The 18,374-nt window shown below is 39.9% G+C and overlaps 1 protein-coding gene across 1 annotated transcript; it reads left to right on the top strand.

Moving 5' to 3' along the window:
• Nucleotides 1-6,965: 6,965 nt before the first annotated feature.
• Nucleotides 6,966-7,508, top strand: LOC113306038 (glutamic acid-rich protein-like). The gene has a single exon (XM_026555023.1). The coding sequence runs from the start codon at nucleotides 6,966-6,968 to the stop codon at nucleotides 7,506-7,508; it is 543 nt and encodes a 180-aa protein (XP_026410808.1).
• The last annotated feature ends 10,866 nt before the right edge of the window (nucleotides 7,509-18,374 follow it).

Below are 18,374 nucleotides of genomic sequence, written 5' to 3'. Positions count from 1 at the left end.
GAGAAGTATCTGAGAAAGTTGATCGAGTTACAAGGAAAAGTCAGGGAGTTTGAAAACTCACGATGACCAGACTGTCCGTGGGAATTGCCGGAAAGTTAAAAATCCCGGGGAAGATTATTTTCACGATGAGAAGACTGTCCAAGGGATTAAGGGTATGCTGTCAGTTTCGTCAAACTGACAGCTGAACAAATTTGAATGGACCGGGCTTCTCTGCTTTGAACGCAATCCCATCGGCTGCTTTGCGAGTCTCTTTACACGGCCAGATTTCCTAACTTGGAATTTGGCTAGTTTTTGGCAACCAACTTTACACGGGATTTGCAGCATGGTCGCTTCTACTCTTGCATACCTATAAAAGAAGACTTCTTAATAATATCTCTATATCTCATAATACACTTTTGTTCTTCATCAATATTCGAGAGTTTATCCCTTTAGGGGGAAACCGGGTAATTGTATAATCATGAGAAGATAAACTTTTATTGGTTGGGGATGAATTCAATGTTCTAGCGTGAAGCTCTATTATTATACAAGTTTGTTCAGAGTTTTAATCATCTTATCGTTTGTCTTTACCACATTTAATGTTTATGATTGATTATTGGGTTGATTTAGAGTGCATGCTAGATTGATCTACTAATTGTTCTACTGCTAGTAATGAGTTAGGAGATAAGTAATCGTCGAATAATTCATACACAAATAGAAATCGCGAGACCTTGTAGAGGGATTCTGTGGAGTTATTGCGAGTGAAGATAACACCAGCAAGTGGACCTTGAGCTAAGAGTTTAACTACTGGGATCAACCTAATTCACAAAGCCTAAGCATTCCGTCGGATTACACCTTGAGTGAGCTACTACTTGGTGGTTCTGTTGGATAGAATCTGATATTTGAGAGCTTCTGTATCCGTGTATAAGGAGTTTTGGGGATAGCACTGAGCTAGCTGTTGTTCTACGGTTGGTTATGAATGGGTATAACGAAGATAGATAAGTATACTAATCCAAATATCGCTTGGTAACGGCGAAGGATTCCTTGATCATCTCTTTCTTTTATTAGTTATTTTTTTTATTTTACTTTAATCAAACAATCCCCCTGGTATTTTATTATTTTGTTGAACTAAATAACATATCAATTACACAACTCTCTGTGGGAACGATCCTTACTACCGCTATATTACCAGTTAATTAGTGGAAAATATCTTGATTATTTTGTTGTGGTTACAACACGCATCAACTTGAAAGATACAATAAACCTCGTATTGTATTCCTTAAGTAGCTCCTTGCTTCTTCACATCTTCAAGTCTTCACAATACTTGTAATGTCTCATATCCTAATACATTCAAGCTAACCTATACGAAGTTGACTCTAGTACATAATTAAGCGACTCTTAACATGAGTTTTGATTCACTAAAATATGACAACCAAACTTGACATACCAACGGTTGGTGAGATCAACCGAGCGATGCTCTAACAAAAAGGTATGTGGAGACTTAAACTCATCTATCACTTGGAAAGTATATTCTACTCTATCTCCTATATTGAGACATAAGTCATGTTACGATATAATTTTCTATTATGCACATTTGAGATTTCGAGATGAGTTTATCTCGCTTATATATTTCTCGAAATATGTGTTGGCAAGCTTTCGTTTTAGCCATGTTCATCTTACATTCGTGACGAAAGTCCGAATAAGGTCATATGAAAATTGCCGAGTTACATCTAACATGGTTTGTGTGATACAATCATTTGGTGTTGTCTTGGAATGTTTCATTATGATAATTTCAATAACTTGAAAATCGCTTTGGCGAAAAATCATTTGTGAACAACAGCTATATAACGTCCTCTAAGAAAGTTTCAATAATTGAAATTAAGAGTTGATGATATAACCATCCTTGGATATAAGCATATATAGTGTGTTCGCACATTAGTGTTGTTGATGGTGGTTTTTATCTTAAGGTTAAAATCGTAAAACCTTGCATATAATGTGACGTCACTCTGTAAGGAAACAAAGTGTAGATGGGGAAAAACGATTTGCTGGTTTTTACGGAATTGAGGAGATGACCGTGCGAAGACTCCTTGAACCGAGAAAATACTCAACCTCACACAGATGCACTGCAAGAAGGGAGTGCATTAAGTTCGAGAGATCAATCTGTAGGACTCCGGCCTAAACCAAGACAATGGCCGTTCCAGAGTCAATTCGGTCACAAGAGAGGATGGGTTGATTTGTAGGAGGGAAGCTGAGAAATGTGTAAGATCAATGGTGATCGAGATTGTAGGTGTGTTGTGTATTCTGCATAAGAAAGTTCTAAATGGTTGAATTTACTCAGTTGAGAGTTATTGTTCAGACGATGAGTTCGTGTAGACGAAAGATTGTCTGTATGAACTTGTCGAGAAATTCTTGTCCTTTCAATCAGGATTCAGAGACTTAAATATTTCTGAATTGAAGACACCATGATCCCATGAAGTGTGACATTTGCGGGAATCAAAGAGTGGGGAAGTGGAAAATCGTGTTGAAACCAGTTGCTCATCGTGCGGATACTTGGTTAACTTTCCACCCACTACTTTACTAACTCTTCCAACTGATTGCACGACTTGCTCACATTCTCACCGTGTGTATGAACTCACATTCCGTAGACCGCCATACCAAAACCCTAGTTAATATCCCCCATGTGACACGATTGATGTCTCGTGAATGTGGAGTCTGCAAGGCAGACGTGTATTTAGTTAGTCAGTTGCTGAATTTATGGGACGATGAGTAATTTTATTGTTGAGGTGAACATAATTTGAAAATATTCTGAGACTCATGAATTGAACATGTCTGTTGAGACGAAGATATAATTACGTTGATTGTTAAGGTGAGCAAGTGTTGCTCGTTTGATAAACTGTTGAACATTAATAGTCAATATTCATGGACTGGGAAAGTATTGATCATATGATGACTTATTGAATATTGATAGTCGAACCAATATTCATGGACTGAGCAAATGTTGCTCATCTGAGAAAATATTGATAGTTGAACCAATATTCATGGTTTGAGCAAATGTTGCTCATCTGAGCAAATATTGTTAGTTGAACCAATATTCATGGACTGAGCAAATATTGCTCATCTGAGCAAATATTGATAGTTGAAACAATATTCATGGATTGAGAAAATGTTGCTCATCTGAGCAAATACTGATAATTGAACCAATATTCATGGTCTGAGCAAATATTGCTCGTATGAGCAGATGTTGCTTGTATGAGCAAATGCTGCTCGCATGAATTATTGAATATTGACAGTTTAGCCAATATTCATGATTTGAACCAATATTGCTCGTATGAGAAAATGTTGCTCGTTTAATGAATTGTTGACATCGTCGAATATTGATAGTTGAACCAATATTCTTTTAATTGAGCAAATATTGCTCGTCTGAGCAAATATTGCTCGTTTGAGCAAACGTCAATTTAAGATGCTGACATATGAGCCGAGCATATTTATTAAAGTGTTGATCACGGGATCAACGTAAAATTATTAGTGTTTGAATCTGCTCAAAATTATGTTTTGCAGAGCTCTGGATTCGAAACCCTAATTTTGATCAATTGTCGAATTGATGATTTATTGAAAATCATTCATGAAAATGAAGTAGGGACCGGCTACAAGGGATGATGAACCGACCATATAGAGCCCATATGCTCAAGTGAGCAACATACCAAAGTCTCTTGAAGATCAGTTGGTGAAAGGATGATTAAATGCTGGTTTAATCATTTTCAAATAGTGCTCGTGTGAGCGTCAGGTAGTAGAACCTGATTATGGAGATATGAGGGAATGACCAAGGGATCATGAGATCGCCCTTGGTGGTCATAGGACTAGATGATGGTCGTTTTAGCAAACTCCCAGTTGTTTGGGAAGAGTTTGGACCCAATATGAGCAATTGAGGAAATTAGGTCAAAATTATTAAAACACGTGGGACCGGCTATTTGCAAGCCTCAGGGCCGGCCTTGGTCGGTCAAGGATACATGCCCGCGTCAGCATAATGTCTGTGTCTCAGTCCTGAGAGTTTCGATATTTTCCGGTGTGCGTTTGAGCAACATTTTGAGAAAATATGAAGAAATCAGGGATTTTGCTGAAACCGTGAAACTTCATGAGATGAAGGAATAAAATTATAAAATAATGAAGGAATCATGAGGTGTGGGACCGTCTAGGCCAAGGCATGGCCTGCCGGCCAAGGATCCGGTCCCAAGGCATTTTTTCTTAATTTATAATATTTTCATGATTTTTGGGAAATATCATAAAAATCAAGAAGTTTGTTGAAACCAAGGAATTTGTTGAAATTAAGGAGTTTCCATGAGATGATGGAATCATAAAAAATAATAATGATAAAATAAGGGGAATGTGGACCGGCTAGGGCGTGACCGGCCGACTATGGCATGGTCCCACGGACTTCCCGAATTTTATATTATTTTTCACGGACTTGAGTGAAATTTCATGAATCCAAGGAGTTTGCTGAAACTAGGGAATTTCCTTGAAGTGAAAGAGTTTCCATGGTATGAGGAAACAACTAATATTAAAATAATAAGACATGGGCGTGTGGGACCGGCCTTGGCTAGAGCATGGCCAACCGAGAGCCCGGGTCCCGTGCATTTTCTCCCTAATTTATAATATTTCACGAATTGGGGAAATATTATGAAATCATGGAATTTTCATGTGATGAGGGAAATAATAAAATAATAAGGAGTCATGAGGTGTGGGACCGGCCACGGCTACGGCATGGCCCGCTGGCTAGTGGACCTGGTCCCGCGACACCTTTCCTAAATTTTTATTATTTCTTTGATACGAGGAAACACCATGAGACTGGGTAGTTTCCTTGAGACGAAGGAGATTTGCTCAAATGAATGGATTTTCATGAGGTCAGGAAAAATAATAAAAATATGATAAAATATAAAATTGGACATGGGACTGGCCACAACACGACCGGCCGTCCGGTGGGCCCAGTCCCTAGCGCCTTGATTAATATTTTATTATTTATTATTTTCTTCCTACTTTGTATAGGTTCATCGTTCCTTCATGTTTTGGAATGCTCGTTTGCGCATTCAGGTGCTCGTTCGTGCATTATTGCTGAGTACACTAACACCATTTTGGTCAAGGCTTACTCAATAGCTTCTCAGATTCCCGCACGTTGAATATTTATCACTAACCCGTGGAATTCTGCTGGGAAGAACCACAAATTCAAGTGACGAAATATTACTAAAAATCGTAGAATATTGATGAATATTCAGTTAACGATTATAGATAATTAACTGACGGCTCTATACTAGCAGTCATGCTGTCTAGGAGCATTATTTATCTGAGAATTGAGAAACATGAGCTTGTTGAAACGTCATATTTCCTTTATATAGTCAGGAAAAACCTTGTTGTATCCTGAAGACGTTGTCGCTCTATACTAGCAGGCCCGCTGTCTAGGAGCCTTCCAATCTTTCGATTCTATATAGAAATAATTACTGATATTGCTCAGTATTCATGAGATGTGTCGTTGCCTCAGCTGGGAGATTACACATCTACACATACTATGAGAGGCAGCCTTCTCAGTCAGAGATTTTATGGCATGAGCTTTCATGCTTCAACGAGAGACATGAGCCTCAATACTCATCTGATTGCCGGATCAGGAGCATGTATAATTATGGTTTTACGATTTTAATCCTAGTCGAAAATCCACCATCTATATTAAGTCCCCTACTTTGTGAGGGACAGTCATGTTCCTCAGTCAGCACTGAATGGTGATTTTCCACAGACAAAATAAATAATTGAACTTAGTCGTAAGATAAGACGTTACCGGATTTTTGACTGAATGAGAAAACCATGGCTTGAATGAAAACCCAGTGGCATAATAGAGCGTCATCCAACAAGCATAAATTGGTGTAGAACCGTTGGTTTGGTGATGGTACCTTGATCGAATTAGGATTCACGGGCCCGACCCTAAAAGGAAATCCTTGTGAAATTAGGTTTTGGAAATAAAAATTGATATAAAAGGGAATTAACCCCTTTTTTTTTCCATGACTACCACCTTCATCTCTTCATCACCTTCACGCCATCAAGGAGGAGCAGAGAAATTTCCATCGGAGCAGTCGATCACCGGCGTCGTCCGACCACCGTCCGGCCAACGCCGACCGGTTAGTTTTTTGTTGATTTCGTGAGTTGTTCATGCTTTGATCATATTAAAATTTTATACATGTGTATATATGAGTGTGAGTTTTGTTGAAAACCATTGTTTTACTAAACGTATGTTCGTTCGATTGTTATTTCAAGAGACTAGCAACAATCCATAGCTTGAGAGATATTTTTCTTTTGAAAATAGACATGTGTCCAGTGATAAAATTTTGTTTATGAGCTTTCATGGAAACCAAAACTTCATCTTAAATAGTGTGAACTTTTCATAAAATCGAAATAAACCTTCGTTTCAAAGAAAGATGTTCGTACGAAGGAAAAGAGATTTTTTTTTTTTTTTTAAAATCGTGACCTGGTCACAATTTTTTTTTTTCTTTTTTACGTGAGTTCTGCTCACGTGAAATGTATTTTTCATGAAAAATATGTGAATAATCCGCGTCTTGTATATATACATATAACATGCATATATATATATATATATATATATATATATATATATATATATATATATATATTTATGTTGACAAATAAAATTTGATTTTGAGAAATCATTAAAGTAAACAATTATTTATGATGAAATATTGCTTTCATGTAAATTTTCATAACCTGGTCGTGACTGTTCACATGATGAAAATTATGTTCATGATTTTATGAAAAATCAGGTGCTAAAGTTTTTGTTCGTTTTTTGCAGATTCAAGCAAATTTTAAAGTGTTAACTCTTGCACTACCGTCACTATTGTTAGTGGAATTGTAAAAAGGTAAGAGTTAAGAATTACCATTTTTGTAGTGGATTTATTATCAGCATGTCCATAATTTTATGCTCCTGGTTCCATAAAATGGTGAATTCCAGTAGCAGCGATTATGATTATAGTTGTTCCTCCAGATCTTCCGACGAGGATTTCAAAGCTTTTGCAGCCAAATCGAGAACTAAGACAAATCACGCTCAGGGGGAAAAGCCTAACATTCCCCTTAATGACCGGAGAGTCACTTATGCTGAGATTATGAAGAGAAAATCCGAGGATGATGAGGCGGACGACCGTCGGCGTAAAAAGGATCAAACCCGACGCCTAATACTAGCAGCTAAAGAAAGACGTCGATTTGCTGAAGGTGTACCTTCCGACTCTGATGCTTCAGAAGATGAACCGTTGTGGGTGCCACGGGATCGCAAGATTAAGCCAGATCGTCGTACCAAAGAACTCAGAGAGATTGCGAAACGAGTCGAGGATGAGGCGGAAGAGAACTCGGACTCGGACGATCCTAATATCCATCTATACTTCATCAATGGCCCTGATAATGACTCCGACGGAGAAGAGGATTCTGAGAAGGATAATGATGATGAATCTGATAAATCCGACAACTCGGATGAATCTGATGAGTAGCTTTACTCCTGAACTTACTTAAACATTTGAATGTTTTCTTAGCCTTAGTAGTAGACATCTTCTTTATTTGAATATCTTCACTTCAGTATTAAGATTTTCCTTTTGAATGAGAAATCCTTTTAATAATGGCGGTTCTTCTTGATTGAATCAAACAGAGCCAATGCTCATGCACCAAAACCCATCATGATCCTTTTGGACTTGTCTTGGAGGTTTCCGTCTGTAAAATATTATGGTACGCCGCATATGCTGAGAAAACATGCGATATACACAAGGCCGTGTGGCTTTGTGACTATACCCAGCTTTGGACAGTCCCCAATACGTTATTTTCCTCCGCGTCTCCAGTATTGATCTTGTTTGAAACTTAGGGTTTCATTAAAACTCGCAACTGAATTGACTACTCACAGAAGATAAGCACCTACCGTATCTCATATATATCTCCAAGACTTAGGGTTTATCATTTACGCAAATACTTCTTTCGTTCCTAAGTTAGTTTCATCGCGCAGAGAAAATTTTGATTATCATACCTTTCGTCACTATGTATAACAGTAGTACGTCTTCTCGAAACAAACCTCGGTCGAAGCATGAAGTGGAAGCGTCCGTCTCAGTAAGTTGTATATTTTCTTCATCTCCATTTGATCAGAGTTATTGATCATAGGAAAATAATTTGTTGCAGGATAATCAGAAGAATCCATCTTCTTCTCATAATTCGAGACCCAAGCGAACTGTTAAAGCCCCTGCCTGGAATATATCAACTCATATTGAAGCCGGCACATCTGTGAGTAATTCTATGACTTCTTGATTTAAGTTCTACTCAACGGTTTATCAAATATTCATCTGAAATTGCAAACTTCTTTACCACAGGTTGATGTGCACGTTGTTGTTGATGCTGGAAAGAGGAGGAACGGGGAGTCAGTGGTCGTGGTTGACGATAGTGACGACCGTGTTGACGAAGACTATACTAATTCCGTGGAGGCTGTGATTAGAGCTCGCACTCATGAATATCCAACAGCTGGACTCCCCTTTGAAGCTCCCATGATTAATACTAGCCCAAATAATGAAGTCGTCGGTGGATTCGTCATTCCCAAATGTCACGCACCTCTGCACACTAAAATTTGGAGACGGTACGACATATTGCTACGACGGAAATATGGAGAGACTTTCTCCCAACCCTTCTGACTACGGTGGCCGGACCGTTACCGATCATTGAAGAGATGAACGAGATGAATCTGCGAGATGTCAAGAATCATGAACTTCATAGGTGGGATGACATGATCTCGAATTCCGAGACCCTGCGGTTCAACGTGCGTTGGCTCTGCCGTCGACTCGAGATGATTAAATCGACAGGGAAGCGGCAGCTGCTGATGCAATTTCTACCACAACTGCTTTCTTGGAAGAGGAGAAGGCACTCGCCTTAGAATCAGCAAGAGTTGAGAAAGTTGTCCAGGACTTGAAGGTGAAGACTCAAAACTTTCAAAAGAAGCTTGACATGGCTATCTATAAAAATTACTCTCTGCTGGATGGTTTACTCTGAGTGAGCATTTATGATTGTTGTTTTCGAATAGGTTTAGGTTTTTCTTTAGGCAGGATAATTGATCATGGTATGAAAGAATTTTTGTTGATTTATTAAATGTTTAATGATCAAAGAGCATTTTGCATACTTTTTGGAGGAATATAAATTACATTTTGAGGAATGCTTGAAAGGATGAAAAGATAAGGGTTTTCTATGGATCAGGCATAATACGCTTTGATCCATTTACCATTGATGATATTTCCTTCCACTCCTCCATCAATATCTAGGATCTTGTAATATCCACTGGACAATGCCTTGATGATGACTTATTGTCCCTCCCATTTCGGGGAGAACTTAGGAGAAGACATATCTTGTTGAATGTGTTTTGCTGTCTTTAGCACCAAATATCCTACTTGGAATGTTCGAGGTCTTACCATTTTGTTGTAACCTCTGGAGATCCTTTGTTTGCATGCTTCCACATATTTTTCTACCTTATCCCTTCTATACTCGAGCATGTCTAGTTCAGCGATTCTTGAATTGGACACTTTGGCTTCATCCCATTGTACTCCACTGGATATTGCGATCCTTGCTGAAGGAATTTTGATTTCTGCTGGAAGTACGGCGTCAGCTCCGTAGACGAGGGAATATGGTGAAGTCCCGATCGAGCTCCTTGGCGCAGTTCGATAAGCTCACAAAGCCATATGCAATTATTCACGCCACGTTCGAGGATTATCATGAATTGTTCGGATGAGAATCCGGATCAAAGTTTTGTTGGTGCTCTCTGCTTGTCCGTTTCCTTGGGGATAATACGGTGTGGAGAAAACTTGTTTGATGCCGTATTCCTCAAGAAATTGTGTCACATGTTTGTTGGCAAAATGAGTTCCATTATCGGTGACTATGTGTTTGTGAACACCGAATCTGCATATTATGTATTCTTTGATGAAGGCTGCAATTGTGACTCCAGTAGTACTTCGAAGAGGAATAGCTTCAACCCACTTGGTGAAATACTCAGTCGCGGTGATGATGTATTCGTGCTGCTTCGAAGATGCTGGATTAATTTTCCCGATGATATCCAGTCCCCAGCTATAGAAAGGCCATGAGATGTTCACAGAATTCAATGGAAGACAAGGAGTGTGGATGAGATTATCATGGACTTGGCATTGATGACATCTCTGAACGTGTGCAGCTGCATCATCTTCCATGGTCAGCCAATAATATTTCTCATGAACTTGGAGAAATAATTTCTTCTTTCCTTGATGTTCTCCATCGTGCATTTCTTTCAGAATTGTGGGGACTTCATGCCCAGCTAAACATCTTATTAAAGTCCCACCAAAAATTTTGTTGTATAAGATTCCGTCAAGAAAGACAAATCTTTTTCTCTCTGAATGAGATTACTCATTTCTTTCTTTTCCGACGGTAACTCATTGTCGCGAAGGTACTTGATGTAAGGCTCCCTACAGTCTCCAGTGTGATGGACTGTCAAAGCTTCTAAATGATGAGGAGGCGTCTGACAATTGTGACAAGATCTTTGCAGAGCTCTTGACTGAGCTTCCATAGAAGGCCAATAGTATCCCATCCGTTGCATCTTTCTGTAAAGTGTCACCACCAAGGTCTGTCCGCGGATCTCTTCATGTATGCGTTTGAGTTGTTCGCCCACTTCGTCGTTCCCGAGGCATCGTGATAAAGACCCATCAGGATTCCGATAGTATAATGCTCCATGAAGCAAGAAATAATTCTTTAGTTGCTTGAGGCCGACTTTCCCTTCTGAAAGAGAATTTCTCAATTCTTGAATCATAGGTGCTCGCCAATCGTTTGCTTGAATATCTTCGACTTGAGAAAGCCAGGTAGATGATACAGTACGCCTTGGTACCGTGATTGTTTTCTCTGCTCCTTCGAATTGCAGTTTAGAAACGAGGGTTTCTAGGCAGTCAGCATGCCTGTTGTTAGTTCGTCCAGTATGGATGATTGTTGCATCAGCAAAATGAGCTAATATCCGCTGAGCTTCAGCTCTGAATGGGGTGAGTGTGATTTCTTTGAGAGAGTATGCTCCATTCATTTGATTAACCAGTAGTTTCAAATCTCCTCTTATCTCGAGATGTATTGCTCCTGCTTGCTTGGCCAGGGACAAACCTATAGGAAAGCCTTGTATTCTGCTGAATTGTTGGTGCAGTGAAAATCCAGTTTGAATGAATGTGAGAAGACTTCACCAGATGGATACACTAGCACCACGCCTGCTCCTCTAGTGTCGTTGCTAAGAGTGGCGGACCCATCAAAGTATAAGAGCCACGTCTCTTCTTTGATAACTAAGATTTATGGAAACTCACCAGGTACATCTTCATGTAACGTTGTCATATCTTTGCCTGGTAAAACAACAAGTAAGTCGGAAACTTCTTGGCCTTTGATTGCTCTAGGTGGTACACAAGCTATGCCGAATTCTGAATCTGAAGTAACCACTTTGCCGGTCTCCCTATAAAGGATGGCTTTGATAGTAAAAACTTTATAGGGTCAGCTTAGGAAACAAGCATGACTCTGTTGGATAACAAATAGTGTCTGAATTTCTGGATTGCATGTACTAATGCTAGACATGCTCTCTCGGCTTTCGGGTGTCTGAGTTGAGCATCTCTTATCGTACGACTGAAGTAGTAGATCGGTCGTTCGATCCCTTCTTCGTCTTCTTGAGCAAGAAGTGCTCCAATAACGACATCACTGGAAGCTGTGTAAAGTATTAGTGACCGTCCTTGCACTGGATATTTCATGACAGCAGGTGATAACAGTATTTACTGTATTTTCTGGAACGCTTCTTGTTGGATAGTTGTCCATATAAAACTTGATCCTTTCTTCAACAGAGGGGTAAATAAAGCTATGAGTTGAGCCAGTCCAGGAATGAAGCGTCGAATATAATTTACCTTTCCCATAAAACTCTGGAGTTCTTTCTCAGTGCGTGGAGGAGACATGGTAGTAATGGCCTTCGTTTTGTCTGGATCGACTTTGATTCCTTCTGCAGTGACCAGGAATCCTAGAAACTTTCCGGAGGAGACACCAAAGGCACATTTCAGAGGATTCATCTTTAACTTCTATTCTCTGCATCTTTCGAAAACTTGTCTCAGAACTTCTAAGTGGGATGCTCGAGTCTTCAACTTCACCACCACATCATCAACATGATCTTCCACTTGCTTTTGCATCATGTCGTGGAATATAGCAGTCATTGCCCGTTGATAAGTGGCGTCTGCGTTCTTTAATCTAAAGGGCATCACAGTGTAATGAAAATTCCCAGTGGGAGTACGAAACACAGTTTTGTTGGCGTCATGTTCGTACATCTTGATCTGGTTGTATCCCCTGTAACCATCCATGAGTGAGAACATACCGTGACCACTGGTTGCATCAACAAGCATGTCAATGTTGGGTAGAGGAAAATCATCTTTAGGACAACACTTATTCAGGTTCCTGAAATCAACACAGAATCTGATTTGACCATTTTTCTTCTTGATAGGGACAACATTCGCCATCCATGTTGGATGCTGAATAGGCTTGATAAACCCTGCTGCTAGTAATTTCTGAATTTCGACTTTGATTTGCTCCTCAACTTCGTGTGTGAACTTCCTAGGTGATTGTTTGATAGCTTTGGAGCCTGGAGTGATGTGAAGATGATGAGTGACCAATTTTTCGTCAAGACCAGGCATCTCTTCGTATGTCCAAGCAAAGATATCCTGATATTATTTTAACTGACTTATCAGTCCTGCCCGCTCTTCTGGAGATAACGCAGAACCAATCAAGATTGGCCTTGGATCCTCCTCTGTCCCGATGTTTATCGTTTCGAGATCGTTAGTAGTAGAATCCGTTCCATCTTGCATTTGTCGTGGAGAGTCTTGAATTTCTTTATCAGTTAATTGTTCACTCTGATGTGATTCTTCAGGGCGGGGAGACTTTTCATCGTTCTCCCCTTTTAATTGTTAATCTCTGCGCCGGCGGTATGTGACCCTCTCCTCTGCATCGTGACTGACTATGAAGCAGGATCCCGGTGTTGTGATATGACCTTTACATCGCTTGACCGGTGTAACAGATGACTGGATCGGTTTAGTGCCTGAAGACGATGGTTTTTGTCAACAACTTTTTCAATGGATACCCAGCTCGAGAGTGGAGTGCTGTAAATCTTCCTGGGAGGTTCAGGGATGTCCTTTTGAGATTCAAGGAATTCAGCGTCATAGACCTGGGCGTAAGGAGATAAGGAAGCCGCAATACGAACAATATTGTTATTGAGCAGAGCTTTCATGCATTGATGATACGTTGAAGGAACCACTTTATTTTCATAAAGCCACGGTCTTCCAAGTATCATGTGGTAATCAGGCTCTTGTTCGATCACGTGAAATTTGGACTTTGATTGAATAGGCCCTACTCTTAGGTCTATGTATGCATATCCATACGTATGGATCTGGATTCCTTCAAAGCCCGCCATCAAGATGGGATGGCGAACAATTTTAATCTGTGGGAACCTGGCTTCTTTGAGAGTCTTCATGGTAATAATATTTGTACAAGCGCCTGTATCGACGAGAGCCCTCTTGAATTCAGAGTCTTTGATAAAACCTGTCATGTACAAGGCTCGGTTATGGCCTTCATCTGCCATGCGGTCTTCTTCTCCAAAGGTGATATTGTTGATCGAGTGCTCAGACATTATGGACATTTCTTCGACTTCCGGAGACAATGAAGCTACATGCACATCATACGATATCTGGTTAAGTGCGGCAATCATGTCTTTACGTTGCTCCCTGGAAAAGTGTAAGAGTTCGCACAAGTTCTCGACTAATTGTGCAACCTCTTTGTCCACCGGCTTCTCATAAGTAGTGAAGTTTTGGGTTTGAGGGTCACCATGTGACGAGTCAGTCCCCAGCTCTGGGACTTCTGAAGAGGAGGTACTGCCTAACTCGGATGTCAGTCTGATGAGAAAATCGAGTATGTGGTTAATTGTATTTATCATCAGATCCATGTTCCTGGTGTGGATCTCCAGGACCCGCGCCAACTCAGTCAGATTCGGGATCTCTCCGCCTCCCGTGCCGTCAGATGTAGCGTTAGCAGGAGGAATGTTGTCATTTGAAAGATTCTGGATCGGGCTTGGAGTAGTTGAATTAGTCCTAAGACCAACCATCTTGTGAAAGCGTGAGACAGCAACCGAGAGATTAATCTCCCACTGTGGTCGCCAATATGTAGATGGGGAAAAACGATTTGCTGGTTTATACGGAATTGAGGAGATGACCGTGCGGAGACTCCTTGAACCGATCAAATGCTCAACATCACACAGATGCACTGCAAGAAGGGAGCGCTTTAATTTCTATAGATCAATTTGTAGGACTCAGGCCTAAACCAAGACAATGGTCGTTCCAGAGTCAATTCAGTTACAAGAGAGGATGGGTTGATCTGTAGGAGGGAAGCTGAGAAATGTGTGAGATCAATGGTGATCGAGATTGTAGGTGTGTTGTGTATTCTGTATAAGAAAGTTCTAAATAATTGAATTTACTCAGTTGAGAGTTATTGCTCAGACGATGAGTTCGTGTAGACGAAAGATTGTCTGTATGAACTTGTCGAGAAATTCTTGTCCTTTCAATCAGGATTCAGAGACTTATATATTGCTGAATTGAAAACACCATGATCCCATGAAGTGTAACAGTTGCGGGAGTCAAAGAGTGGGGAAGTGGAAAATGGTGTTGAAACCAGTTGCTCATCGTGCAGAGACTTGGTTAACTTTCCACCCACTAATTTGCTAACTCCTCCAACTGATTGCACGACTTGCTCACATTCTCATAGTGTGTATGAACACACGTGCCATATACCACCATACCAAAACCCTAGTTAATATCCCCCCATGTGACACGATTGATGTCTCCTGAATGTGGAGTCTGCAAGGAAAACGTATATTTAGTTAGTCAGTTGCTGACTTTGTGGGACGATGAGTCCTTTTATTGCTGAGTTGAACATAATTTTCAAATGTTCTGAGACTCATGAATTGAACATGTCTGTTGAGACGAAGATATTATTACGTTGATTGTTAAGGTGAGCAAATAGTGCTCGTACGAGCAAATGTTGCTCGTTTGATAAACTGTTGAACATTAATAGTCAGTATTCATGGACTGAGCAAGTATTGCTCATATGATGACTTATTGAATATTGATAGTCGAACCAATATTCATGGACTGAGCAAATGTTGCTCATCTGAGCAAATATTGATAGTTGAACCAATATTCATGGACTGAGAAAATGTTGCTGAGCAAATATTGATAGTTGAACCAATATTCATGGACTGAGAAAATGTTGCTCATCTGAGCAAATGTTGATAGTTGAACCAATATTCACGGACTGAGTAAATGTTGCTCATCTAAGCAAATATTGATAATTGAACCAATATTTATGGTCTGAGCAAATGTTTCTTATATGAGCAAATGCTGCTCGCATGAATTATTGAATATTGACAGTTGAGCCAATATTCATGATTTGAACAAATATTGCTCGTATGAGCAAATGTTGCTCGTTTAATGAATTGTTGACATCGTCGAATATTGATAGTTGAACCAATATTCTTTTAATTGAGCAAATATTGCTCGTTTGAGCAAACTTCAATTTAAGATGCTGACATCTGAGCCGAGCATAGTTATTAAAGTGTTGATCATGGGATCAACGTAAAATTATTAGTGTTTGAATCTGCTCAAAATTATGTCTTGCAGAGCTCTGGATTCGAAACCCTAATTTTGATCGATTGCCGAATTATTGATAAATTGATGATTTATTGAAAATCATTCATGAAAATGAAGTAGGGACCGGATACAGGGGATGATGAACCGACCATATAGCGCCCAGATGCTCAAGTGAGAAAAATACCAAAGTCTCTTGAAGATCAGTTGGTGAAAGGATGATTAAATGTTGGTTTAATCATTTTTCAAATAGTGCTCGTGTGAGCGTCAGGTAGTAGAACATGATTATGGAGATATGAGGGAATGACCAAGGGATCATGAGATCTCCCTTGGTGGTCATAGGACTAGATGATGGTCGTTTTAGCAAACTCCCAGTTGTTTGGGAAGAGTTTGGACCCAGTATGAGCAATTGAGGAAATTAGGTCAAAATTATTAAAACACGTGGGACCGGCTATTTGCAAGCCTCAGGGCCGGCCTTGGTCGGTCAAGGATACATGCCCGCGTCAGCATAATGTCTGTGTCTCAGTCCTGAGAGTTTCGATATTTTCCGGTGTGCGTTTGAGCAACATTTTGAGAAAATATGAAGAAATCAGGGATTTTGCTGAAACCGTGAAACTTCATGAGATGAAGGAATAAAATTATAAAATAATGAAGGAATCATGAGGTATGGGACCGTCTAGGCCAAGGCATGGCCTGCCGGCCAAGGATCCGGTCCCAAGGCATTTTTTCTTAATTTATAATATTTTCATGATTTTTGGGAAATATCATAAAAATCAAGAAGTTTGTTGAAACCAAGGAATTTGTTGAAATTAAGGAGTTTCCATGAGATGAGGGAATCATAAAAAATAATAATGATAAAATAAGGGGAATGTGGGACCGGCTAGGGCGTGACCGGCCGACTATGGCCTGGTCCCACGGATTTCCCTAATTTTATATTATTTTTCATGAACTTGAGTGAAATTTCATGAATCCAAGGAGTTTGCTGAAACTAGGGAATTTCCTTGAAGTGAAAGAGTTTCCATGGTATGAGGAAACAACTAATATTAAAATAATAAGACATGGGCGTGTGGGACCGACCATGGCTAGAGCATGGCCGACCGAGAGCCCGGGTCCCGTGCGTTTTCTCCCTAATTTATAATATTTCATGAATTGGGGAAATATCATGAAATCATGGAATTTTCATGTGATGAGGGAAATAATAAAATAATAAGGAGTCATGAGGTGTGGGACCGGCCACGGCTAGGGCATGGCCCGCTGGCTAGTGGACCTGGTCCCGCGACACCTTTCCTAAATTTTTATTATTTCTTTGATACGAGGAAACACCATGAGACTGGGTAGTTTCCTTGAGACGAAGGAGATTTGCTCAAATGAAGGGATTTTCATGAGGTCAGGGAAAATAATAAAAATATGATAAAATATAAAATTGGACATGGGACTGGCCACAACACGACCGGCCGGCCGGTGTGCCCAATCCCCAGCGCCTTGATTAATATTTTATTATTTATTATTTTCTTCCTACTTTGTATAGGTTCATCGTTCCTTCATGTTTTGGAATGCTCGTTTGCGCATTCAGGTGCTCGTTCGTGCATTATTGCTGAGTACATTAACACCATTTTGGTCAAGGCTTACTCAATAGCTGCTCAGATGCCCGCATGTTGAATATTTATCACTAACCCGTGGAATTCTGCTGGGAAGAACCACAAATTGAAGTGACGAAATATTACTAAGAATCGTAGAATATTGATGAATATTCAGTTAGCGATTATAGATAATTAACTGACGGCTCTATACTAGCAGGCATGCTGTCTAGGAGCATTAATTATCTGAGAATTGAGAAACATGAGCTTGTTGAAACGTCATAATTCCTTTATATAGTCAGGAAAAACCTTGTTGTATCCTGAAGACGTTGTCGCTCTATACTAGCAGGCCCGCTGTCTAGGAGCCTTCCAATCTTTCGATTCTATATAGAAATAATTACTGATATTGCTCAGTATTCATGAGATGTTTCGTTGCCTCAACTGGGAGATTACACATCTACACATACTCTGAGAGGCAGCCTTCTCAGTCAGAGATTTTATGGCATGAGCTTTCATGCTTCAACGAGAGACATGAGCTTCAATACTCATCTGATTGCCTGATCAGGAGCATGTATAATTATGGTTTTACGATTTTAACCCTTGTCGAAAATCCACCATCTACACAAAGCCGTGAGTGCTAACCTCTCTGCTGGCATATTTATTGAGTCGTTCAATATATCTACATGAAATTTATCCAGACTGGCGAATGTAGCAATCATCCCAGATGTTCTGTAAATTTCGGCACCTTGCCTATATTCACTTAATATAAGTTCCTTTGAATGCCTTCTATGCTATGTTCCCCGGCTGAACCCTTAATGTTGATATGGCATGACGATTTGTGTTCATTCGAAGCAGAGTAGCGCGAATTTCCAAATATCAAGGATAAGGTCTTTGCATAAGGTATTCAATCAGAAAAGCTTGCTGCTCTCTGGCAATGAACTTAAAAGAACTCTGTGTCAACACATAGAATTCAATCAATTGCCCTGACTAACTTGCAGAATTTAGGGTTTCGCGCCTCGCGTAGTATACCAAACCTTTCTTGATGAAAGTAAGCCTAGGAAAACTAGGAAATTAATCCGCCATGGATTAGTAGGTGCAAAAC

This window comes from Papaver somniferum, chromosome 8 (assembly GCF_003573695.1).
Source record: "Papaver somniferum cultivar HN1 chromosome 8, ASM357369v1, whole genome shotgun sequence".
In the NCBI taxonomy this organism is placed as follows: domain Eukaryota; kingdom Viridiplantae; phylum Streptophyta; class Magnoliopsida; order Ranunculales; family Papaveraceae; genus Papaver; species Papaver somniferum.
Note: the sequence above shows the minus strand (reverse complement) of the source record. Positions and strands in the feature narration are given on the sequence as shown.